At 36.7% G+C, this 25,912-nt stretch overlaps 1 protein-coding gene across 5 annotated transcripts in view; it reads right to left on the bottom strand.

The window, feature by feature from the left end:
• FAF1 (Fas (TNFRSF6) associated factor 1) overlaps positions 1 to 25,912 on the bottom strand; it is a 356,513-nt gene that overhangs the window by 309,955 nt on the left and 20,646 nt on the right. For 4 of the 5 annotated variants that reach the window (XM_014544808.1, XM_005872500.2, XM_014544812.1 and 1 more), the window contains exon 2: positions 15,417 to 15,485. In XM_014544808.1, coding sequence (XP_014400294.1) covers positions 15,417 to 15,485 — 69 coding nt within the window. Of the gene's footprint in view, positions 1 to 13,900; positions 13,993 to 15,416; positions 15,486 to 25,912 lie in introns of those variants that run through there. The other variant, XM_014544810.1, reaches the window with a different exon arrangement.

Here is a 25,912-nt window from a genome sequence, read left to right as displayed (position 1 = left end):
GCCCTTGGGGACTGGGTTGAGGAGCCATTTGGTCCAGAAACTAATACAGAAACACTGCCACCTAGAGGCCCTGTCAGAAATAGACGCTTGTGTAAAAAACGACTGAAAGGAGGCCTAAAAACAAAGCGGACAGATTGATCCTACCTGGCTGAAACCAAGGAGCGGCGGATCGCTGGGAACTTCAAACAGTGCTGACTAGCTAACAGGAAACTGAGACGTGGCAGAGAGAACAGTAGAAAGGGGTCTTAAACCAGCCCTTATGAGACATTAAAACTAAACTGAAGCAAAAAAACTTCATTACTTCACTTAAACGTTTTTTTCTCTTATTTTTAATTTTTATTTCTAATATATTTTTTTGAATTGGCATTCTACATATTTTTACTTTTATTATTTTTATCATTATTCTACTCTATCTCATTTTTTCCTTTATGCCAACCCTTTCTTCCTCACCTCCCCTTTTTTCATCCTGTTTCTCTTTCTCCTGTTCCTGCTTTAGTTTTTCTCCTTTCTTTTTACTCCTTGTCAAAAATTGATCTTCTTTATTTGCTTTATTGATACATTATTATAGTAGTCTCTGATGCTTTATTCATATATCTAATTTCCTCTCCCTTGCTCCAAGTCCTTGCACCCTTCTCTTTTCTTTCTTCGCTAGCCAATTTTTTTCTAGTTGTTCGTTTGTTTGATTTTTTTTGTTTTCATTTTATGCTTTTGTTTATCCTCTCCTGCTTGTCCTCTTCTTCTACTAATAGCTTAATTAGTTTCACTCACCAAACTCAGGCCTAGCTGCTCTCTATTCTCCTTTTCCAAAACTAGATGAATATATAGATAGATTTAAAGGGGGGGGGGGGGGTTTTTTTTTTTTATTTTTATAAACTTTTTGTATTTTTAATTTTTTTGGGGGGGGGGGATTTTTTATTTTTATATTTATAAACTTTTTGTATTTTTAATTATTATTTTTAATTGTTATTATTTTTTATTGAGTATTTTGTCTTCTACTTTTGTTTTTATACACTCATTCTCCTTCTACCTCCTCTATACTGAATCATGGCCATTCCCCATTCATTCAATTCCTTTACCTTACCTTCTGGAAATAAGCTCTGCCTCTTCAGATTCAGCTCCCCTCCTTATTTTTCTAGATGTTATTTGATTTTTTGTTTTAGTTGTTGATTTTGTGAAGTTTTCTCCCCATATACATATATTTTTCCCCTTCTTTTTTCTTCTTTTTCTTTTCTCTCTTACCTTTTTTCCTTTTCTCAATATCATTTTTGGAGTCTTCTCTCTCCCCTAATTCTCTTTTCTCTGGTAGTCACCTTTATTTGGGGTTATCGGTGTCATGAACACATTCATGTTGTGTTCCCTCTATGTTGTGTCTTGTTGAGTTCAATTTTGTGCTTTTTAGTCAGCGTGGTAGAGAGAGAGCCACATAACCAGACACACTGAGAGGAGCAAAAATGGGGAGACAAAGAAAGAGCTCCCATATGAAAGAAAGGAAGAATCACCAGAAAAGGAAGTAAATGAAATGAGGTAAGCCAATTTGTCAGAGAAAGAATTCAGAGCAATGGTCATAAGGACGCTGAAAAGGATGGAAGACAAATTCAATATGTGTAAGAACCAGGAGGAAATGAAGAAGAACCAAGAAGAAATGAAGAATGACATAGCTGCAATAAAGAACACAATAGAAAGCATCAACAGTAGACTAGAAAAGCTGAAGACCACATCAGTGAGCTAGAAGACAAGGTAGGGAAAAAAACACCCAAGCAGAGCAGCAACTGGAAAAAAAAACTTTCAAAACAGGAGGAGAACCTAAGGGAGCTTCCGGACAACATGAAACAAAACAACATCTGCATAATAAGGGTGCCAGAAGGAGAGGAAACTGAGCAAGGAGAGGAAACCTGTTTGAAGAAATAATGACAAAAGAAACCATCAGCAATACAAAAAAGCATGGGAGAACACATTTGCCAATGCTATTTTAGATAAGGGTTTAATCTCCAACATTTACAGGGAACTCATACAACTTAACAAAAGGAAGATAAACAATCCAATCAAAAAATGGGCAATGGACCTAAATAGACACTTTTTGAAAGTGGACATACAGTAGGCCCAGAGACATATGAAAACATGCTCAAAGTCACTAATCATCCAAAAGATGCAAATCAAAACAACAATGAGGTACCATCTCACATCTGTCAGAGTGGCTATCATCAACAAATCAACAAACAACAAGTGCTGGCGAGGATGTGGAGAAAGAGGAGCCCTAGTGCACTGTTGGTGGGAATGCAGACTGGGGCAGCCACTGTGGAGAACAGTATGGAATTTCCTCAAAAAGTTAAAAATGGAACTGCCTTTTGACCCAGTGTTCCAACTCTTGTGAATATATCCTAAGAATCCTGAAGCACCAATAAAAAGGATATATGCACCCCTATGTTCATAGCAGCACAATTCACCATAGCTAAGATCTGGAAACAGCCTAAGTGCCCATCAGTAGATGAATGGATTAGAAAACTGTGGTACATCTACACGATGGAATACTATGCTGCTGTAAAAAAGAAGGAACTCTTACAATTTGCAACGGCATGGATGGAGCTGGAGAGCATTATGCTAAGTGAAATAAGCCAGTCAATGAAGGAAAAATACCACATGATCTCACTCATTCATGGATAATAAAGACCATTACAAACTTTTGAACAATAATAGATACAGAGGCAGAGCTGCCTCAAACTGATTGTCAAACTGCAGCGGGAAGGCCAGAGAGGGTTGGGGGGCAGAAGGGAGGGGAGTAAGAGATCAGAGACATATGTAATACTTTAAACAATAAAAAAATTAAGTAATATTTTATATACATTAATCCCTATTATATTACTACATGATATAATAGAACAAATAACAAAAACACATACTATTACATAATGTGATAGAAAAATAACAACCCACTATATATAATAGAGTATAATTTAAGGAAAAGAATTATATTATCATTAAAGTTTCTCAGGTATTTCTTTTCAAGTACAATCAATTCTCATCTTCAGTAACTACTAATTTGAAATTTGTGTTAATAATTCCTTGCTTTTTAAATAAATTTTAATAAAGTGATAAAATTGAAAAAAAAGTCATAACTCTATGAAAAACCAATATATGCCTGCTTCCTTAAGAAAAATTATTTTCATAGTGTTAGGATTAAATGGAGATCCATTAACATTTACTGAACACCTAATATATGTGAGCTATGATTCTGAAGAAGTTCATAGTTTTATAGCAAAAAGGCATGAAAACAAATACTTAAAAACATAGTTCCAGCTCTGGTCAGGTAGCTCAGTTGGTAGGAGCACCATCCCATACACTGAAAGGTCACAGAATCAATTCCCAATCAGGATGCATACAGGAGGCAACTAATCCATGTTTCTCTCTCCCACCTTCCCTCTCTCCCCTTCTCTGAAATCAATGGACATATCCTCAGGTGAGGGTTAAAAAGAAATACCAAACACATAGTTACGTTACAGCAATATGTATAGAGCAAAGAAAAAGCACCTAATTCAGCCAATGAAGATGTTGTGCAGAGACTTCCAGTAGGAACTTATACCTTAGAAGTTTAATAAATAGTATATCAGACAATGTGGCAAAGAGTAAAACAGCTAGGGTAATAACAAATATGAGGGCATGCAGTCATGGCAAACTATAGTAGCTGCAATTCCCTTTTTCAGTGTGGCTGGAAAATAGGGTAGATGTGAGGAAGCATGTAAAGTGAGGGACAAGAAGTAGGCAGAAACTAGATCATATGAGGTACTTTATTATTTTCATCCTATCAATGAAAAGAAGCAATCTGACTAGAACAAGATCTAAAATAAGAAGGTTCAACAACAACACATGATAATAAATGAAAAAGATCCATGCTGATAGGCTAAATCCTGACACCCGCCCCCTGAAAATACATACAAATTGTCTAACTTTTATGTATTTTTTTCTCATCCACAGGTTTCAAAAATTTTAAAATACATGTCACCCAAAATAGTGTAAGAAAAAGTGATATATATATGTAAGCATGTTAACACATAAGCATGGTAGAAAAATAAAGACTAAAGGAAATATACCAAAATTAAACAATCATATTTTTTAAATATAATTAATAGTAGTATACTCAGAAGAAACAGGCAAAACCTAGCTACATTTTACATTTGTTTCTTTGCCTTTAAGGCTTTAATAAAAAGGAAGATAAGGGTAAGAATTCTAGGTCTTTGACTAGAAATAAAAGAAATTACCAACTCTCATCACATGATCTCTCCTGGCACCATCCCCATACCACACAGGCAGACCCAGAAATATTGAAAAGATAGACGAGGAAAACCAGAGAATTAAATTGCTCTAAAACTATTGCCTGAGAGCCTAAGTCCTATTTATCTGAAAACACTAAAAAGTGTATAAACAGATCAGAGCAAAAATCACAGGAAAAGAACTTTAAAAAGCACCATGTAACAGAATGGGCATGAATTTAAAGGGGCAGTCTAAGTGTTGCAGAAATTACCAGGTGACCGGAAAACACAACGGCACTCGGAAGATTCAGGAAAAACTCTTTATTTGCAGAGGCACTAGTGCAGCAACTAAGGGAAGTCGTATCCAAAGGCTGAGCACCGAATGCAGGGGGGAAAAGGGGGCTTTCCCTTTTATCCCCTTAGTTTCTTTGTCTCCCAAATATGGACCAGGCTTCTGGACTTTTCACAAGCTTTGCAGCCCCCATGGGTTGGAAGGGGGGGAAGTGAGATTATGACCAACCGCCCAGGCTAGCTGGCGCCAGCAGTTAATCTTCTGTGGGGGCTTTTTATGGCCCCTGCAGATAAACAGGTTCTGCAAGGCTAGGTAAGACACAAGCAGAAAGGGGGTTGGGGCTAGCAAGCATATGATCGGGATGCAGGTTGGGGGCACTCAGGCTGCCTTCACATAAGAAACACATAGGGCGAAAAGAAAGTGGAAAACTCCTATTAGCAATGGAGCAGTAAAGGGGAGAAGAAGCAAACCAGGAAATTTTAGGGTCTTATAAGACAAACAAGCACTGCCAGTGTGGCTCAGTGGTTGAGTATTGATCTACGAATCAGAAGGTCATGGTTTAATTCCTGGTCAGGGAACATGCCTGGTTTGAGGGCTTGATCCCCAGTAGGGCATGTGCAGGAGGCAGTTGATAAATGATTCTCTCTCATCATTAATGTTCCTCTCTCTCTCTCTCTCTCCTCGTCTCCCTTCCTCCCTCAAATCAATACAAATATTTTTTTAAATAAAAGACAAACAAGAACCATAAAGTTAAAGCACTCATTACTCCTCACTATCCTTTCACCTCCAAACCCACACACTTAGTTTAAAAATAAACTACCTAAAGCATCTGAACTTAGCCTAACTGAAAGAGGATGCCATTAAACAAAAATCCTGTAAATCACAGCATTACGATAAAAATGAAAATACCAACAAATGTATAAGAGCTATTGCTTTAAAAAAAAAATCAGGAAATGAAATTTCATACATATCGAGAGAAGAAAATTCCCTCCCAAAAATAACCATGAAGCAGAAAAAAATACTGTAAATAAATACTACAATCTGTATACTAAAATATATTTAAATAAACATTTCAGGATTATTTTTTAAAAACCCACTTTAAATTAGAGAATTCAAAAAATATGAATAACAATAACACAAAAGGCGGAAAGAAGTTGATACTAAGGAAAAAAAGAAAAAGAAAAAATTTTCTTTAAAATGAAAAATAAACTACATGGTACCTAACAAAATTTAATTGAAGGGCATTGACGAAAGGCAGGAAAACACCAAGAGAATGAAACTAACATACTGAAAGAAGTAAAAAGTATCATAGAAGTAGTAGTAGAAGTGGAAGAGAGACAAAATAATATTCATACTATCGAGTCCTTGAAAACAAGAAACAAAGCGATGGAACAGAAATAAAATTTAAAACTATATTCTAAGAAAGCTTTCCAGAAATACAAAGAGACATAAATCTATATATTGAATAGCTCACTGGATGCCTAGGGAAAATTAATCCTGACTGCTCAACTCTGAGACATATTCTACTAAAACTGCAAAATTTCAAGCCTAGAATTTGTGAGGGTGCTATTAGACTTGCCATGTCAACTACAATACAGACCTCTGACAATACTAGTACCTTACTGACCGACCTCTAGAACTTTACCTCAATTTTAAAATTAAGAAGATAATAAATTTCTTAGTTTAAAAAAATCAAAATGCCAACATGTTGGTAATAATGTAGCAATACATTAGAACTACTCAAATAGCTTCAAAGAAATTTTCTACACAGCTGCTAGCAATGAATTTATTAAAGGTATCATATAATGCATTTTCCTAGCTATATCGTTGAATGAAAGTATATGCAGATCCATAAAGCGTTTCCTTACACACTCTAGCTGGAAGTCATTTTAATTCTTTCAACAATTTTACACATTTTCTTTGAGAGAAAGAGAGAGAATGTGTGTGTCTGTGTGTTTGCGCGCATGCGCCCATGTGTTGGAGTGAAGGGAAGAGGATCAATATAGCAAAGGCAAAGTATTAAAAGAATAGTACCACAGTAAGGATACAAAGCTCCAGAGATAGGTGTCCCCACTCAGAACCCATGCTCAAGAGAGAAAGAAGTACTAGATGAGTACAAGAAAAAAAATAAAACATTACTAAAACATCAAATTAAATAAAATATAAGCCAAATAACAAAATCCAAAAATAGATTTAAAGAATATTCAATTGCTGAGAGTAGATCTTAAGCATTCTCACCTCACAAATAAATTTTTGTAATAAAAGAGAATGAAAATGAAATAAGTAGGAAATATAAACTTTTATATGTGAACATTTTAATTTCCATTTAACTTAAAGATAGAAGTATACCTAACATTTTTAATAAATCTATTAAGTAGCTAAATTTTTAACTGTCAGTACAAATGTATAAAGAATTATAAAAACAGGAATTTAAACTGCCATATTATTTTTTTATTTTCCAAGCGCACACTGATTTATGTCAGCTGGTCCTTGAAACCAGCATGAGGAACTGCAAGCCATCACATTTACAGGTGTGCTAAAACCACTAACTTTGCTACAATATTTTGTTTAAACCGCTTCCTGCAATAGAAATAAATTAAATAGTATAGCAAGGCAACTTGTTGAAAATAATTCCATTTTTTAAATTAAGCCAACTGTAGGTTATCATGCTTTTAGATCAAACTGCACTGGATTGAACTGAACAATTTTAAAAACAAAACCATTTAAATTTTTATTTTCTTTTAAGTGTTCAAGTCATGAGTAGCATATATTACTACTACTTTCAGAATTAACAGTGAGCTGACTCCTTACAATTTAATCTAAATAGTTTAATGTGCTATGAAACAGGCTGGTTAGTACTAGAAATCAAAAACAATAAATATTAGCCACATTTCCAAATTTCATTTACTAATGGGCACATCATTTTCTGCTAGGTGATTAACACCCACATTTTCATCAAATCTTAAAGCTTCTGAACTTTCATAAAAGAGATTTTTAGTTCATAAAAATTATAATTCTAGAATTATATTATATTTCAAGGAAAAATAACAGCATATGAAGCAAAATCCAATAAAAAACTAAGCAGAAACTCAAGTTATAGTCAGGGGGGAACTTGAGTTCTGATTAGATAATGTAAACAACTGTGAGTTTAGTAAACTGAGAATTTCATGTTTGTAAAACCTTAAGTTTTCCTCTGAAATATAGAAAATAATTCTTTTATACCCACTTAATTATATTTTAAATAGCAGGAGTCTTTTATCACACTAAATTTTCTCCTGAGAGGTAGAACTGATGAAAAATTTAGAGATTAAGTTATATGATGCACTTTCTTTTTAGTAAAATGGCACAACCAGAAATAAACACAAGAGGGGGAAATTTTTATGAGATGTTTATAAAAAATTGCAAAGGAAAGAATTTGTGAAAAATATTTCTCTTTTTTTATTAATCCTCATCTGAGGATTTTTTTTCCCATTGATTTTTAAAGAGTGTGGAAGGGAGGGGGAGAGAGAAACATCAATGTGAGAGAGACATATCAATTGGTTGCCTCAGTCACTACCCCAATTAGGGCCGGGAATGAAGCCTGCAACCAAGGTATGTGCCCTTGACTGGAACTGAACCCGTGACCCTTTAGTCCCCAGGGTGATACAATAACCAATGAGCCAAACTGACTAGGGCAGAAAAGTATTTCTCCAAAAGCTACAATAGGTAGAGACATCTAAATTTTATTAGTGAGATAAAGAAATCAGCCCAATCCTATTCCTTAGTTATCTGGGTTATCTTCCCTCCTTCCTCAAACCTTATGTTTGTCAGATAAGGAACAGTAATGGTGGTAAGGGTCCGAAGTCTTAACAGCAAAGACTTTTCAAATATCCAAATGATAGAGATGAAACAAGTGTACGAATAAAATCAATTCATCAAATAAGCATTTATTAAGCAACTACCATGTGCCAAGACAAAATTAGTAAGAAACACAACTCCCTCATTCTAGAATCTTACAGTATATTTAACAACAAAGCATAAACATACTTAACTATCAAAGGCCCTTTCACTTAATGTGAAATTAGTTGTGAATGGTAGAAAGAAAAACATAGAAGTTGAGAACAGACTGATGGCTGTGAGAGCAGAGGGGGTTTGGGGGGCTGGATGCAAAAGGCGAAGGAATTAAGTTACAAAAGGGGATGTAAAGTGCAACATAAGGAATATAGTCAATAACATTGTAATAGCTATGTATGGTGTCAGGTGAATAACTGAAATATTGGGGGCATAACTTTGTAAAGTATATGATTGTTTAACCACTATGCTATGCATCTAAAACTAATAATAATATTAAGTGTAAACTGTAACCCGAAAATAAATTTTAAAGAAAAATAGAGAAGTTCAGAGAATAACACACTGAATACAGAAAATCTAATAACCTAAACTATTATTTTAAAGCTATGAAAAATTTTATGGACTGAGGTTTGGGTTCAAAATCAGTTATACCCGCCCTAGCCGGCTTGGCTCAGTGGATAGAGCGTCCACCTGCGGACTGAAAGGTCGCGGGTTTGATTCCTGTCACAAGGGCATATGCCCGGGTTGCAGGCTCGATCCCCAGTAGGGGGCATGCAGGAGGCAGCCAATCAATGATTCTCTCTCTCATCATTGATGTTTTTATCTCTCTCTCCCTCTCCCTTCCTCTTTGAAATCAATAAAAATATATTTTTTTAAAAAATCAGTTGTACTCCTTATCAGTGGTATGAGCACAGATAGTTTGCTTAACATCATTGAAACTCAGTTTGTCATCTATAAAATAAAGATAATGCCTACCTATCCACTTTTTGGGGCTGATGTAAAGATTAAATGAAATAATGTAGGTAAATCACTTGACATGATACCTAGCACAAGGTAGACCCTCAATAAAAGGAAAGACAGTAGAGGTGTGATGGTGGTCAAATTACAAATTGAGAAATTGAAAAATTCTGTAAAATAATGTGCTTATGGTCCCTTAAAAACAAGGAATACAAAGAAGGCTATATCAAAGGAAGAGAAATGGATATGAGATATCCCTTCACAATAACTTCTCTTTTGTCATAGCAAGGATCTGTGCAAACATAAGCCAGTATCTGATGGCCATTTATGAAGGGCAGTGCTCAATGCTTGGCTGCTTTCTGAGGATGACAGAGACTCATTATGTCACTGGTGAAACTAGTTCATTCACAAAACTGCAGGTGTTCATAACACTGTATAAAGTAGAAAAGCAGTGCACATTCAAGGAACTCTATAACCACATCCTGAGTAGAGTAGAAGAAACTGTTCTAAGGAATTTTAGGATAATCATTAAGATACATTTCTTCAAAAGTGAAAATTAGTGAAATGGAAATGTCTTATAGAACCTAAATAAATCTTAAACTGAGACAGATTATGTGCATGATAATTTTCCTTGGGTTTGACTCTTCCTTCTTTATGACTTCATTATAAGCTTCTATTAATACAATATTATCTTTGAAGACTAGAAATTCAGTAATGATCCAAAAATAAGCTGATTTGTTTTATGTTTGACTTAAGTTGGAACATGTAGTCAAAGATAAATACAAGTCCTCTGAAAAGAGTCTTTCTTCAAAAAAACAGCTATGTCAGCAGAGGCAGCAAACTACAGCAGAAATTGAGTACAAAGTTCAAAAATCATTTCCTAAGAACATAGAGTACTTAAAATGTAGTATGGCTAGGTTAATGTTTACTTTTACTTTCTCTTAGCATTGGGTTACCAAGTATATGTCAGATGCCTTTACCTGGACCTCCTATAATTTATTAGAAATTTGAATTAATTGAAGGAATCTCATATGTATAGACCTCTGTAAAACAACTGGCATAGCATCTTGTCCTGTGATTACCAACATCATAAAGTTGTTGTTTTTTAAAAAGGGTTAAACAAAATGGTACATGTACAAGTGTTTCAAACTCATGACATTCTATTAAAATGTTTGCTTATATTACTACTAGTATTCATAATTTACTGCTCTTTGTAGAATCTTAACAGAAATTAGGACATAAACAGCTTCTTCATAAACATTTCATGTATCAAGGAATCTTGAGTATAATCCAGTCCAAACCCTTTATTTTATCCTAGAGGCCTGGTGCACGGATTCCTGCACTGGTGGAGTTCCTCGGTCTGGCCTGCACCCTCTCGCAATTCGGGACCCCTCAGGGGATGTCCGAGAGCCGGTTTCGGCCTGATCCCTGCAGGCCAGGCCGAGGGACCCCATTGGTACACAAATCTGTGCACTGGGCCTCTAGTATGCATATAAGATCTTTGGTTAATCTCTTCCTGCCCTTCCCCTGTTGTCCTTCCCTCTGAGATTCATCAGTCTGTTCCATGTTTCCATGCCTGTGGTTTCTGCTCCTGTGTTGAGCGTCTGCCCCCTGGTGGTCAGTGCGCATCACAGCTACTGGCCGGTTGGCTGGTTGGCTGATTGCTTAGGCTTTTATATATATAGAAGACATAGTTCAGAAGTTCAGGGAAAAGTAACTGGGTCTAGGGCAGTGATGGCGAACCTTTTGAGCTCGGCGTGTCAGCATTTTGAAAAACCCTAACTTAACTCTCGTGCCGTGTCACATATAGAAATTTTTTGATATTTGCAACCATAGTAAAACAAAGACTTATATTTTTGATATTTATTTTATATATTTAAATGCCATTTAACAAAGAAAAATCAACCAAAAAAATGAGTTCGCATGTCACCTCTGACACGCGTGTCATAGGTTCACCATCACTGGTCTAGGGCATACTCAATAAAATAATAACAAGAGCTTTGAAAAGCAAAGGCTCCTGATTCAAGATTAATGCAGTGGGTTTACGACTATAGCTAGCTGTCTCACATTTTAATTACTCAAAATTAACACAAACAGTATAGACTTTTATATTGCACTGACCAAAATTCTTCTAAAAACAGAAAATGAGCAGTGGGTCAATTCTGGAGCCCAGATTATAATTTATAGTGATTATGTAGTATGTTCCATGTAAGAAAGCAGTCCTTTGGTAAAAATTCTAATTCATTACTAATAATTCTTTCTTACATGTTTACCTTTTAGGATATAAACTGAAAATACTCATCTGCAAGGAAGGAATTAACTAGAAGTGCAGGAAAATGTGAAAAATGAACATCTGTGGTAGATGGAGGCAGTGGGGCTTTATGTCAAATAAAACCATACTGAGAGATGCTTTCCAATAGTATTAAAGTTTGTTATTTTGTCTTCAAAATTTTAACATACAAAACCCAACCTGTAAGTGCCTCAAAATAAGTAGAGTCTAATTGTGGGGTAATAAAACATAGGGCTTGGAAGCACTGCTTTGTGGATAGCTATATAAAGAAAATATGGTGCATAATCATGCAAAGTGACTAATGACTAAAATTCCTGAAAGTGGGCTATATTTTCATATAGAATACTTTTTATTTGTGTATCTATATCTGTACTAAAATATTTGTAATAATTTTTTCAGGATGTTATTCCCATTTATGATTATAATATACATGTATGAGAGATCATATGTTTCATCAATTTTTCAGTATAGTTCTCAAAGTCAGACACCATATATTGTTACATTTGTTTATGTACCCATTGTATCTAGAACAAATTACACTATAAGCCCTCAGAAGTGACAGAATGAGTTTTCTATTATTAGATTTTCTTAGATTCATTACAATTCTAGATTGTGGTACCTAACTCACATTCCTCTACACTTCTGTAGTAAAATGTGCACAAAAACACTGGAGGAGAGATCTACCTAATATGTACAGGAAATTTAAAATACAGATATATCTTAGGTTAAAAACTCTATAATTACATGAACTGTTCCATAAGGTTCATAAAACACAGAGCAGTGGTCATCACAATACAGAAACACAAAATATAATGCAAGGGAAAAATACAGGAAACACCTTAGAAAAAGTTCCATGATCCTAATGAAATTTGAATAATGGGTTATTTAAAATATTTAAATTTCATTTTCTTTAAATGACAATGTAAATATGATATAAAAACAGGAGAAATGAGAACATTTATAGAGCAAGATAATTACACAACACAACAAATCTTTACTATGGATAAAAGTTGATTATTTGTAGAGAAAAGCCAGCTAGGACATATATTTCAAAAGAAAGCCAAAGTTTTAAGGTTGTGAAAGATAGCCTGATGCTTTTGCTTGGGCCCAATACTGTGTAAGAGATCGCATTTCTGCACAAATATAGTACCAGTGTTTTTCAACCAAGTGCTATTACAACATTTTCCAAAATCAATTAACTTAGAAATAGTTGGAAAGCACTTGTACCATTGAAATATTTAACACCATCTGAGGACATTCTCCTTCTGCAATAATCTAGACAGATTGGATTGAGAAAATATCCAGAACCAACAAATGTTTTAACCTTCAAAACTAATCAACATAAACCAACAAGAATCACATAAGGAAAAAACTTACGTCCATCCCCCTAAGTGGTAATTCACACATCAAAGATTTGTACTTCATTACTTCCAGTCCACAGCCTCTCTTTAACTCCATCCCATATCCCTCTGAACCATATCATGCAAGCAACAGTGGCTCGGTGGCATTTTTAACCTCAACTAATAATTTACATCAGCCCCTAAAAATGAACAAACTAAACAAAGCAAAGCCCTTTATTGCAAAAGAAGCTTCAAGTCAAGAAGCCTGAGGACATCATTCCAAATAAGTTGCTGCCCCTTCCCCCTACTCAGTGCTTTGTTAAGAGTACAGTACAGTGGTAGAGGTATGGATGTGGAGGCAGCCTATACACATATTTGTAAATTTTGACAAGTGACAAAATATTAAAAAAATAATAATAAGGAAACAGTGGTTTAATGAAGTAGGCAATCTCAAAATGTATATTGTTGATAGAAATTTAAATTAGTTAAACCATCCTGGAAGGCAATTTAACTAGAAGATCTAAAAACTTAAAAGTATGTATACAATTTGACCAAGAAATTTAATTATGAATTGAATTTACTTAATATATTCTAGGAAAATAACAGCTTCAGTATGGAAAGATGTATGTACATGAACGTTTTCTACAGCAACATATATAATGGCAAAATACTGCAAAATTCCTAAATGTTTACTGATTAGTAAAACTAGTATGCTACAATCATACCATAAAATAACATGTAAACATTAAACAAACATTTTTTAAAATGATAAACAGTCACATTTACTTGGGTAGAAAAACATTCATGACAGGTTATTATGTAAAAATGCAGATCACCAAAACAGTAGAAAGAGAACAATCACATTTGCATTTTTAAAAATTTTAATCACATAATTAAGAGAAAACACCCTGAAATAATATACCCAAAAATGTTAAACAATTACTACCTCTAAGTGATGGGATTAAAGGTGATTATTCATTTCTTCTTTGTAAATTTATCTTCTCAGTTCATTACAATGAGCATTATTACTTTTACAAGCTGAAAATAAATGTTTTTTATATTTTGAGTAAAAAAAATTAATAGTAGTAAATCTACACAAAGCACACAGATAACTGATAGTTGATTATGTAAGTCCATGTACGGATTTGAATATACCTACATATCTAATCTCAGCTCTATAAGTACACACCTTAAGTTTTGACTTGGAAAAATTAGCACTTCTTCTATGCAATTTGGACTTTTTTGGGATTTCAAAAGCAATGAGGGTATCTGTGCCATCCCAATACAACCAATATTGCTCCAAGATTGTACATTTTTTACTTTGTTTTGCAATTGTAACTTAATTACAATTTTGTGAATGTGTAGTGCTGTAATGGGCCTTGCCTTTTGAGTTCCTGCCACCTTCCCCACCCCCAAAAATACTGAACTACTTTTATAATAAACTGACTGAAGTTCATAAGGAAAACCACAGCAGAATGACACTTCTTTAATATCTGCAGAAAGGAATAATTATCAGTGAAGGCCCCAGGAAGTGAGGGGGAAACATCACATAGAGTTATTCAGACAAGTTTGGCTATCTCTTCTTTCAAGTATCTCCACCACAATATTACAGGGAAGATGAACCTGAATACACAGTAAGATAAGAGAAGTTTTAAAATTATTTAAATTACATAAGGATTCATAATTCAGTAATTTAATACTGAACTTCATATTGAAGTTATAATATTTCGGTTTTATCCATTCAGATTAGAGTTACAGATGGCTACGGTATGCCAAACCAATTATAAGAATATTAAGACATGCCCTAGCTGGTTTGGCTCAGTGGATAGGGTGTCGGCCTGCGGACTAAAGGGTCCCAGGTTCAATTCCAGTCAAGGGCACATGCCAGGGTTGTGGGCCCAATCCCCAGTAGGGGGCGTGCAGGAGACCAATGATTCTCTCTCATCATTGATATTTCTATCTCTCTCTTTCCCTCTCCTTCCTCCCTGAAATCAATAAAAATATATTTTCTTAAAAAAGAATATTAAGACATTCAAATTGCATAAAATTTGAATAGTTGTCAGATTTAAAAAAAAAGTACTTGAAATAAGTCAGAGAAAGACATATATGATCTCGCTTATATGTTGAATCTAAAAAGAAAACCAAACTCATAGAAACATAATAGTAGATTGGTGGTTGCCAGAGTAGGGGGAATGAGTGAGGTAGTCAAAGGGCACAAACTTCCAGTTATAAGTTCTGGGGATATAATGTACAGTATGGTAACTATAGTGAAAGTTGTTAAGAGAGTAAATCTTAAAAGTTCTCACAACACAAAAAAGTAATTATGTGAGGTAATGGATGTGTTAACTAACATAATCATTTCACAGCATATCCATATAGCAAATCATCACATTGTACACCTTAAACTTATATATTACATGTCAATTATAGCTCAATAAAGCTGGAAAAATTAAGGTACTTACCACTAAGTCCCAATTATTTTGTTCAAGCAACGTAATAGCTTCATCAATGTTTTCAATGCCAGTACATGCCTGGAAATAAAGCAAATAAGAAGTTTATATATAATTTTGGGACGGGGGAGGTTAATTAATCTTAAAAAGTAAATAGCATAATGAATAATTTAAGTCTGAATAGGTATATTAATAAAGCCAAATACCTAGCATTTCTGAGCATTTTACACATAAGGTTAGAAAATTGCTAATTACACAGTAAATTTACATTACAGTGAAATGAAAGGTTGGTTCTTCAAAAACATTAACTATATTGACAAATCTTTAGTTAGATTGACTTAAAAAAATAAAACTGAAATTACTAAAATCAGAAGTGAAAGTGGGGATGTTACTGCTGACCTTAAATATTAAAAATATAATAATAATACCATGAACAATTATGTGAAAACCACTTAGATAACCTAGATTAATGGAAAAATTCCTAGAAATACACAAACCACCTTAGAAAGACTCAAGAACAAACTGACTTGTAACAAGATATTACATCAGAATTCAAAAGCCTCCCAAAAAGAAAAGTCTAGGACAAGAGGGCTTCACTGTTGAATTCTATCAATCATTTAAAGAAGAATACCAATCCTTTATAACTCTTCCAAAATACTTCAGAGGAAACATTTCCGAAGTCATTGTGAGGCCAGCATCACCCTACAAACAAAGTCAGATAAAGAAATCTCAAGAAAACTAGAGATCTATATCCAATATGGATATAGATGCAAACATCCTCAAAAGACTAACTAGAACCAGCTACAAATAAAAAGGGTATATACCCCATGATCAAGTAGGATTTATTCCAGGATTGCAAAGGTGATTCAGTACAGAGAAGTCATTACACCACATTTACAGACTGAAGGAAAGAAAAAAAAACCATGATCAGTTCAAATGACACCAAAAAAAGTATTTGAAAAACCCAACAGCTTTTCATGATAAAAATGCTTACCCTATCAATAAAAGGAAACTTCTTTAACATGATAAAAAAAACATTTATGAAAATCCTAAAACTAAAATTATATTCAATGAAGAAAGGCTAAAAGCCTTTGCTCTAAGAAAAGCATGTCAAACTCAAAGGCTAACACGGCCAAATAAGCAGTTTAAGTTTATGTGGGCCGCAAAAAAACAAAAACTTTAATTTTCATAGAAACGTAGGTTTATTTAGATAGAGACATGCTGAATACAAAGGGCTGAAGTAAATGAGTAATCATTAATATAAAATAATAGAATATTTTAATAAAAATTAATAGTTTTTCTTGAACATTAACTTACCAGACACTGAATAACTGCACAAATTAAGAAGCATAATGCAAATAAACCTATTTTTCATGTTCTCCGAAAGCGAAATATTTCCTGGTGCGCACACCAAACAAGTCAGTGCAAGACTAATGGCATGGCAATCGGCTAAAATATTCATTACTAGTATTAGTAGAGAGAAATGGTGCGCCTGCACTAAGGGAAATGAATGCAACATGATTATAGTAATGAGTCATTAGCAAAGGTTGTAGTTCGTTATTAATAATTATGAATAACAGGATATAGTAAAAATTAAGTTTCAAAATTTTTATTAAAACATTTCTTCCATACCCTTATACTGGCTGACCGCAAAGATATTCGTTGTGGGCCACATGCAGCTCATGGACCGCAAGTTTGACATGCTTGCTCTAAGAGCAGGAACAAGAATGCCCACTTTTTTTTTGCCACGTCTAAAGCATCATATTAGAAATTCTAGCCAGATCAATTAGGCAAAAAATAAATAAATAAAACACATTGAAATTGGAATAGAAGAATAAAATATCTAGGAATAAATTTAACCAAGGAATGAAAGACTTGTTTTCACTATTCTGGGTCCCTTATAATTCTGAATGAATTTGAATTTGAGGATCAGCTTTTTCATTTCTACGAAAATGGCTGTGGGAAGCTGTAATTAATTTTGAGCTCTAAGAACAGTTGCTGTTGGTTCGTTATGAATGTACGAGAAAATTCTTCTGTTTATATGTAGAGCTAATTTAGGTTCTTTTAAATCCATGATTGGTTGCCTCTGCACATGCCCCAAAGGGGGGAGGGGGAGCCAGGATGAAGCCTGCAACCAAGGTACGTGCCCTTGACTGGAATCAAACTCGGAGATCCTTCAGTCCATGGGCAATGCTCCCATCACTGAGCCAAACTGGCTAGGGCCTTATGTTTTCTTTTATGTGATTTATTAGAGGCTCAGTGCACAAATTTGTGCACCAGTAGGGTCTCTTGGCCTGGCCTGCGGAATGGGGCCAAAACTGGCTCTCGGACATCCCCCAAGGGGTCCCAGATTGTGAGAGGGCATAGACCAGGCCAAGGGACCCCACCAGTGCACGATCAGGGCCGAAGGAGGGGGATGCAGGAGGTTGGCCAGCCGGAGAGGGACCACAGGAGGACTCCAGGGTGTGTCCGGCCCATCTCGCTCAGTCCCAATCAGCAGGACCCCAGCAGCAAGCTAACCTACCGGTCAGAACATCTGCCCCTTGGTGGTCAGCTCATATCATAGCAACTGGTCGACCAGTCGACTATCTGCCCCCTCGTGGTCAGTGCACATCATAACAAGCAGTTGAGCGGCCTTAGCATATCAATAGATATTACGCTTTAATTGGTTGAACAGACTACCAGACACTTAGCATATTAGGCTTTTATTATATAGGAGGATTGTTTTAGATCTTGTATTTAGGTCTTTGATCCATTCTGAGTTAATTTTTATGTTTACTGACAAATAGTCTGATTTCATTCTTTTGCACATGGCTTTCCAATTTTCCCAGCACCATTTATTAACGAGGCTTTCTTTCCTCCATTGTATGTAGGTTTTTAGAGCCTTTGTGGAAAATTATTTGCCCACATACATGTGGGTTTACTTCTGAGCTCTCAATTCGGTCTCATTGGTCTGTCTGTTTTTCTGCCAACAGCTTGCTGTTTTGATAATTGTCACTTTGTAGTATAATTTGAAGTCAGGTAGTGTGATACCTCTGGCTTTGTTCTTTTTTCTCAGGATTTCTTTGGCTATTTGGGGTCTTTTTTTCATTCCATATAAATCTGATGATTTCTTGTTCTATTTCTTTTTTAAATGTCATTGAAATGTTGATGGGGATTGCATTAAGTCTGTATATTGCTTTGGGTAAAGTGGCCATTTTAACAATGTTGATTCTTCCAATTCATGAACAAAAAATATCTTTCCATTTCTTTGTGTCTTTTTCAATTTATTTTAATAATGTCTTAGTTTTTAGTGTATAGGTCCTTCACATCCTTTATTATGTTTTCTTAAGGAATTAATTTCTAATACATGCAATCAGTCGGATAAATCTCAAAAACATTATGTTGAGTGCAAGTAGGAAATACAAAAAAAGTATATGCTATATGATTCTATATAAATGATATTCAAATCTGGGAAAAACTAATCTATGGTGACAAAAAAGAGAACTGATGTGAAACAGACATGAGGAAACTTCGTAGGAAGATCTATACCTTAAATGGAGTTGTGGTTTATGAGTATAGTTTTGTTGAAATTTATCTAACTGTACTCTTAAGATCTGTGCATTTTATAAAAGTAAACCTTGACAATAACAAAAAAGGGTACTGAGGGGAAAAGACTTATGAGTGATAGGTCTCCCTAACCCCATTTCACTCCATGCCCTCATTTATTCATTCAACAAATATTAACTGAGTATCAACTATGTTCTAGGTGCTGGGGATACAATACATAAAAATATAGAAAACCCTGCTCTAGTTATACATGCACTGGAAAGGGAATACACAGGCAATAAACAAGATAAATGGTTTAAATATACATATGGACTTAAGAGGGTAATAGAGATTTAAAGCAGGGAAGGGAGATATGAAACATTAAGAAGAGATTAAATTTTTTGATAGGTAGGCCAGGGAAGACCACTAAGATAACTTTGTAGCATCTATGACTTGACTATATCTATGGAATATGATTGGATATGTTATTATGACAATTCTGAACCTAGGCCTTTAGAAGTATTATGAGTTTCTGCTTGCCCTCTTATATTTCTATGTTATCATTACACATGTGAAACCAGGTAATTACTGAGTTACCTGCAATCCCTTAAAAGGATCTTAGAATGAAAATGCATGGAACATAGCTGAGCTCAACCTGCTCTGGAGCCAAGTACAACAAGACCTGTAACTTGAAGCACAGCCACCTAAACAAATAGCCTGGATCAATCAACTCACAGCAAACGGCTGAATGAGAGGAAATTATTGTTTTAAGACACTGAGTTACAGGGTGGTTTGCCGCTCAGTAATAGCATTAGCTTGGAGTTAAATACTATGTTTGGTATATACATTTTTTAAAAGTATTCTTAGCAGTACTATGCAATTATAAAAAGGAATGACCAAGTGTCTATATCCTATATAATAAAAGGCCAGCGACCATAAGCAGAATGACCAGAACAACCACTCTATCAGTTGCTATGAGGTAGGGGGCCGGCAATGGGAACCGGGTGGCTGGTGGCAGCAGCGGGACAGGACGAGGGCCAGCGAGGGGAACCGGGTGGCTGGTGGTGGGGTGGGACCTGGGGCCGGCAAGGGGAACCAGGTGGCTGGCGGTAGCAGCAGGGTGGGACCCAGGGCTGGCGAGGGGAACCGGCTGGCTGGTGGCAGCAGCAGGGTTAGGACGGTGAAGGGTACTGGGTGGCTGGCAGCGGGGCGGGACCTGTGGCAGGCAAGGGAAACTGGGTGGCTGGCAGGGGCAGCAGGGCCGGACCGGGAACTGGCGAGTGGGCAGAAGATGGGCCTGATTGCAGGCTAGGTCTAGGGACCCTACCCGCACATGATTCAGTGCGCTGGGCCTCTAGTATTACAATAAAGAAATCTCTAGGATATATCTTCGAGCGAATAATAAAAGTTGTAGAAAAGTTTGTGCAGGGTGCTATCATTTATTTAAGACTGATAAGAATATGAAAATGACATAGAAGCATGGAAGAGACTGTTGAATCTCAGAGGAAGCTGGGGTTGGGTGCGTGGGAAGAGATCAACCAAGGAACTTGTATGGATTTGCATAATCTATGGGTACAGACAATAATGTGCTGAAGGCCTGGGGAATGGGAAGGGGCAGGGCAGGGGTGGGCTAGAAAGGATCAATGGGGGGGAAAGGGTATATATGTAATACTTTTAACAGTAAAGATTTTTTTAAAAGAATATGAAAAGCCGAAACCGGTTTGGCTCAGTGGATGGAGTGTTGGCCTGCGGACTGAAAGGTCCCGGGTTCGATTCCGGTCAAGGGCATGTACCTGGGTTGTGGGCACATCCCCGGTGGGAGATGTGCAGGAGGCAGCTGATCGATGTTTCTCTCTCATCTATGTTTCTGACTTTCTCTATATCTCTCTCTTCCTCTCTGTAAAAAATCAATAAAATATATTAAAAAAAAAAAGAATATGAAAATATAAAAATATTCACTTCTACTTTTTTTACAATGGGAAAAGAAATAATTTTTTAATATTAAAAAAAGAAAGGAATAGGCAAAGGGAAAAGCTAGACTGCTTTGAATATACTTTGACTTATAGATTTTACTTTATAACCATGTAAATATTTTCATATTACTCAACAACAATAACAAATTTTTTAAGCTTCTCAAAGGCAGAGTAACAATAACCAGATTTACTCTTCTATCTAAAATAAATTTAAAAATCAGAATATATGACAAAAGAGTCAACTCCCAATTATCCAACTAAATTAAACCTTAGCAGTAATTTCTGGTAATCTAGGTCCTTCTCCCTACTACTCTCCAACGAAACCTGAGCATTTATCACACCTTATTATAATTATTTGTTTACAAATCTCTCTTCTATCTCTCCTATTTAATTCTGATATCTTGAAATATAGGAACCATGTTAGTCATCTTTTATCCCAACTGCACAACTAAATAATGTTTGCTAATCTATACTAATAAAAGGGTAATATGCTAATTAGACTGGGAGACCTTCCGGGAGAACTTCCGGACAAAGCCATGATGGTGGGTCTGAGGCAGAGGCGGTTAGGGGCGAACAGGCAGGCAGGTGAGTGGTTAGAGGTGATCAGGCAGGCAGAGTGGTTAGGGATGATTAGGCAGGCAGGCAGAGTGGTTAGGGATGATCAGGCAGTCAGGCAGGCGAGAGGATCAGGCTGGCAGTGGGGGAAAGTTGGGGGCGATCAGGCTGGCAGGCAGAATGGTTAGGGGCGATCAGGCAGGCAGGCGAGCGGTTAGGAGCCAGTGGTCCCAGATTGCAAGAGGGCCTAAACCAGCAGTCGGACATCCCCCATGGGGTCCCAAACTGGAGAGGGTGCAGGCTAGGCTGAGGAACACCTCCCCACACCCCGTGCACAAATTTCATGCACCGGGCCACTAGTATCTATATATTTTCAAACTACCCTCACCTTTGCTCAAATTATTTGCTGTATTTAAAGTGCCTTTAATAACATTTCTACTACTCAAGATATCTCCTTCTACAGCCATCACTAGACTCTAAGCCCTGAAAAAAATTACTTACCTCTGTTTTCTTAGGACATTGTGTGTGTGTGTGTGTATATCTCAAAGTTCCTGAGATAAACATAAACACATATGTAATATAATAATTAGTATACTATATCCTAATCATCTGCTTAATGTTGTCTCTTCAAAGATATGAATGGTGTCTTGCTTATTTTTGAAGCTCATCACCTGTAACTATGTCTAGTATAACTGGTGGTAATAAATGCTTTTCAGAGGAATTAAATAATTCTATTTAATACTAAAGATGTATAAATTAAATCATGGTGCAGCACTAGCAAAAAATCTAGTTTCATAACAAAAAACATATTGGAACATTAGGACATCTAATAGGAATTGCAATGAACAGAGAACAATAGGTGTGACGGGTGATTTAAAGGGAGGAGGGGGCTCCATTTGCTAACCAACCATATTAGTTAAGTGTCAATATAACTCTGGTGACAGATCCAATAGCACCAACAAATACTAACTACCACAAAGTTTAATTTTCCCTTGCTTCCTAGAACTAGGGACTAAGGGATAGTCTCCACTTCATTCTTTATAAGCTCTTACTTGGCGTGGTTTCCAGCTTGCTCTCTCAAAAGATTGTACGTAAAAGTTACTTCCAACAAGTTCCTCCTCTGGAACCTCAAAATGAAATGAATACTGTATAAAAACTCTGTTGAAGTATGGAAGTCCTCAAAAAAATTAAACACAGGGCCCTGGGCAGTGTGGCACAGTTGGTTGGAGCATTGTCCCATACACCAAAAAGTGGCGACTTCAATTCCCGGTCAAGACACATCCACAGGTGCAGGAGGCAACCAATAGATTAAATAGAATTAACATATGATCCAGCAACTTTAATTCTGGGTATATACCCAAAGAATTGAAAGCAGGGACTTGAACAGATCTTTGTACACTAATGTCCATACCAGCATTATTCAAAATAACTAAAACATGCCTGGTCGGTGTGACTCGGTGGTTGAGCATGGACCCATCAACCAGGAGGTCTGGTTCAATTCCCCGTCAAGGCATATGCCCAGATTGCGGGTTCAATCCCCAGTAGGGGGCGTGCAGGAGGCAGCCAATCAATGATCATCTCTCATCGCTGATCATCTCTCATCATTGATGTTTCTCTCTCTCCCTCTTCCTTCCTCTCTGATAGCAATAAAAAAATTAAAACTAAATAAAATTCACTAACTAGCCAAAACATGAGCAACCTAAGTGTCCATTAACAGATGAATGGATAAACAAAATGGGGTATATCCATGCAATGAAATGTTAGCCTTAAAAAGGAAATTCTAACACATGCCACAATATGGATGAACTCTGAAGATATTAAGTTTTTTAAAAAGGCAGACACAAAAGGACAAAAATTGTATGATTCCACTTATATGAGGTACTTAGAGTATTCAAATTCATAGAGACAAAGAGTAGAATGGTTGTTTCCAAGGGCTAGGGGGAAGGGTAGAGTTTCTGTTTTGGAAATGGATGGTGGTAAGTTACACAGCAGTGTGAATAACAATGCCAGAGAACGGTATTAAAACGATAGATTTTATGTTATGTACTAGTATATAATTTTACTACCAAAAAATCCTGTTTAATTAATGTAAGTCCTTAGTAACACTTAGTTGTGCTGTGAATTTCCTACCAAGCTCACCAAAGCCAAGTTTCCAAATATCTCCTAGTAGATTTCATTTTGTACATCCCAAGTACTGAGGATCTTCCCATTTGTATTACAAATGGTCCTAGTAACAGTTGTTTCATATGTCACTTCTCCCTATTTTGAGCAAAGATGAACAGCCAATTTCCAAATACCTGCTGATACTAATATACTCACCACCCAACTAAAAAATGACATCATTATCAGTATCTCTGAAGCCTTCTGAGAGCTACTTTCTAATTACCTTCCTTTCTCCATTAAGTTAACTATTACCCTAAATTTTGTCTTCCTTATTTTCTTCCCGTGAATGGGTAAAACAGTCATGAAACCTATATTTGACTAACATTTAGAATACCTAGACTTATTAACTTATTCATTAAGTACCTATTCTATTCCAGACTTAAGAAGCACATAGGAGTGATAGAAGGAAGGAAGAGGTGGAGACTAAGATGCAAGTGGAAAGAGGAGACAAGATAGGGAAAGAGCATTCATGTTAGGAAACTAAAATTAATTCACTTTTACTAAAGCATAAATTTATGTCACAGAAAAATTTTAAATTATGAGTTTTTGGAAAAAATGAAGGAAAAGAGTGATAGATAAAATATCTCAACATTATGAGAAAACTAGAGGCCCAAAGCATGAAATTCGTGCAAGAGTAGGCCTTCCTTCCCCTGGCTGCTGGCACCGGCTTCTCTCTGGCTCCCGGGACCCAGGCTTCCTTACAGCCGCCAGCAGGCACCTGGCAATCACGTGGGACCCAGGCTTCCCTCGCAGCCTTGGCTTCGTCCGGAAGAACGTCCAGTCTAATTAGCATATTATGCTTTTATTATTATAGATTCAGCTATATATAAGCAATACTTAAAAGCAGAGCACTGAGCCCTGGCCTGCTAGGCTCAGTGGATAGAGTATCAGCCTGCAGACTGAAGGGTCCCAGGTTCGATTCCAGCCTAGGGCACATGCCTGGGTTGCAGGCTTGATCCCCAGTAGGGGGCGTGCAGGAGGCAGCCGATCAATGATTCTCATCATTGATGTTTCTCTCCTTCTCCCTTCCTCTCTGAAATCAATAAAGAAATATATTTTTTTAAAAAAAGCAGAGCACTGAGAGGACCTATTAACAACACAGCGGACTATTATTGTCGGTGCTGCAATGATAAGGACAATATCACTTCAAGATCACTAACTCCAGAAAGATGAGGAGACAGAAGGGCTTGAGCAGCAATATGACAAGTCACTATCACAGAGAGTACAGGAAGAAGCATTGGTGGACCCAAGTGTTATTTACAGTTCTGGTCCTTACCCCTCCTAAATCAGGTTTGCCTGAAATGCTTATTAAAACTACAGGCTTTTGGATCCTGCTGAGACTACTGAATAAGAATTTCTGGAATTAGGTCTCTAGAATATACATTTTACTAATCCCAGGTGATTCTTACACTGATTAAAATTTGAGAACCACCAGTATAGTGGAAAGAGAGTCCTGCCCACCTCTTGACCTCCAGCTAGATATTTTCAGGTAAATCACTTTAACTCAGTGCAAAAGTCTTGTTGCTATTAAAAAGAACTACTGAATTATACTATTTTAAATTTTACCAAGCATGGTTTGTGCTGTTATTGTTCTTTTTAACATCTTAGTCTGGTTATGACAATCTATATAGATGTTTCCATTGGCAATGTGTACTAAGAAAAATAAATCATGTCTCTACCAATTCCTAAAATAAGCTAACATATGATTCTACACTGAAGCAATCTACTCATGATTGTAAATCCTATATAATAAAAGGCTAATATGCAAATAGACCAAATGGTGTAACACCCGAACAACCAGTCACTATGATGTGCGCTGACCACCAGGGGGTGAGCGTGGAACATGGTAGGCGTAGACAGCAGGTGGCAGAGCGTGGAACATAGCAGGTGTCAGCCGCGGAGGGATGGTGGAGCAGGTGAGCAGGGGCAGCAGACCAAGGCGGGGCACCAGTCTCTGTCATTGGGGCAAGCCTCTGGTGGTTGCTGAAAATTCTTTGCTCCCGCATGCCGTAGTCCCACCCAGCACTCACACTCGCTGCTGGCGCTGGAGCCACTGCTTGCACCTGCTGCCAGGACCCAGCACCCGCCCCAACTGCTCAGTGCCGTCAGCAGTTGTGAGCGGCCACTGCCAACCCCGATTGCCCCTCGCACCTGCTGATGGCATTTGGCCCCACTCACAGCTGCTGCTAGCACTGGCCCCAATCACTCCACGCGGTCAGCGGGTGCGAGCAGGACCAGCGCCATCAGCACGTGGGAGCAGCGGGAGCGGGGTTGCTAGCAGACAGGGAA

This window comes from Myotis brandtii, unplaced genomic scaffold, assembly GCF_000412655.1.
Source record: "Myotis brandtii unplaced genomic scaffold, ASM41265v1 scaffold382, whole genome shotgun sequence".
Lineage (NCBI taxonomy): Eukaryota > Metazoa > Chordata > Mammalia > Chiroptera > Vespertilionidae > Myotis > Myotis brandtii.
The sequence above is the reverse complement of the archived record's forward strand: the minus strand, read 5'-3'. Positions and strand labels throughout refer to the sequence as shown.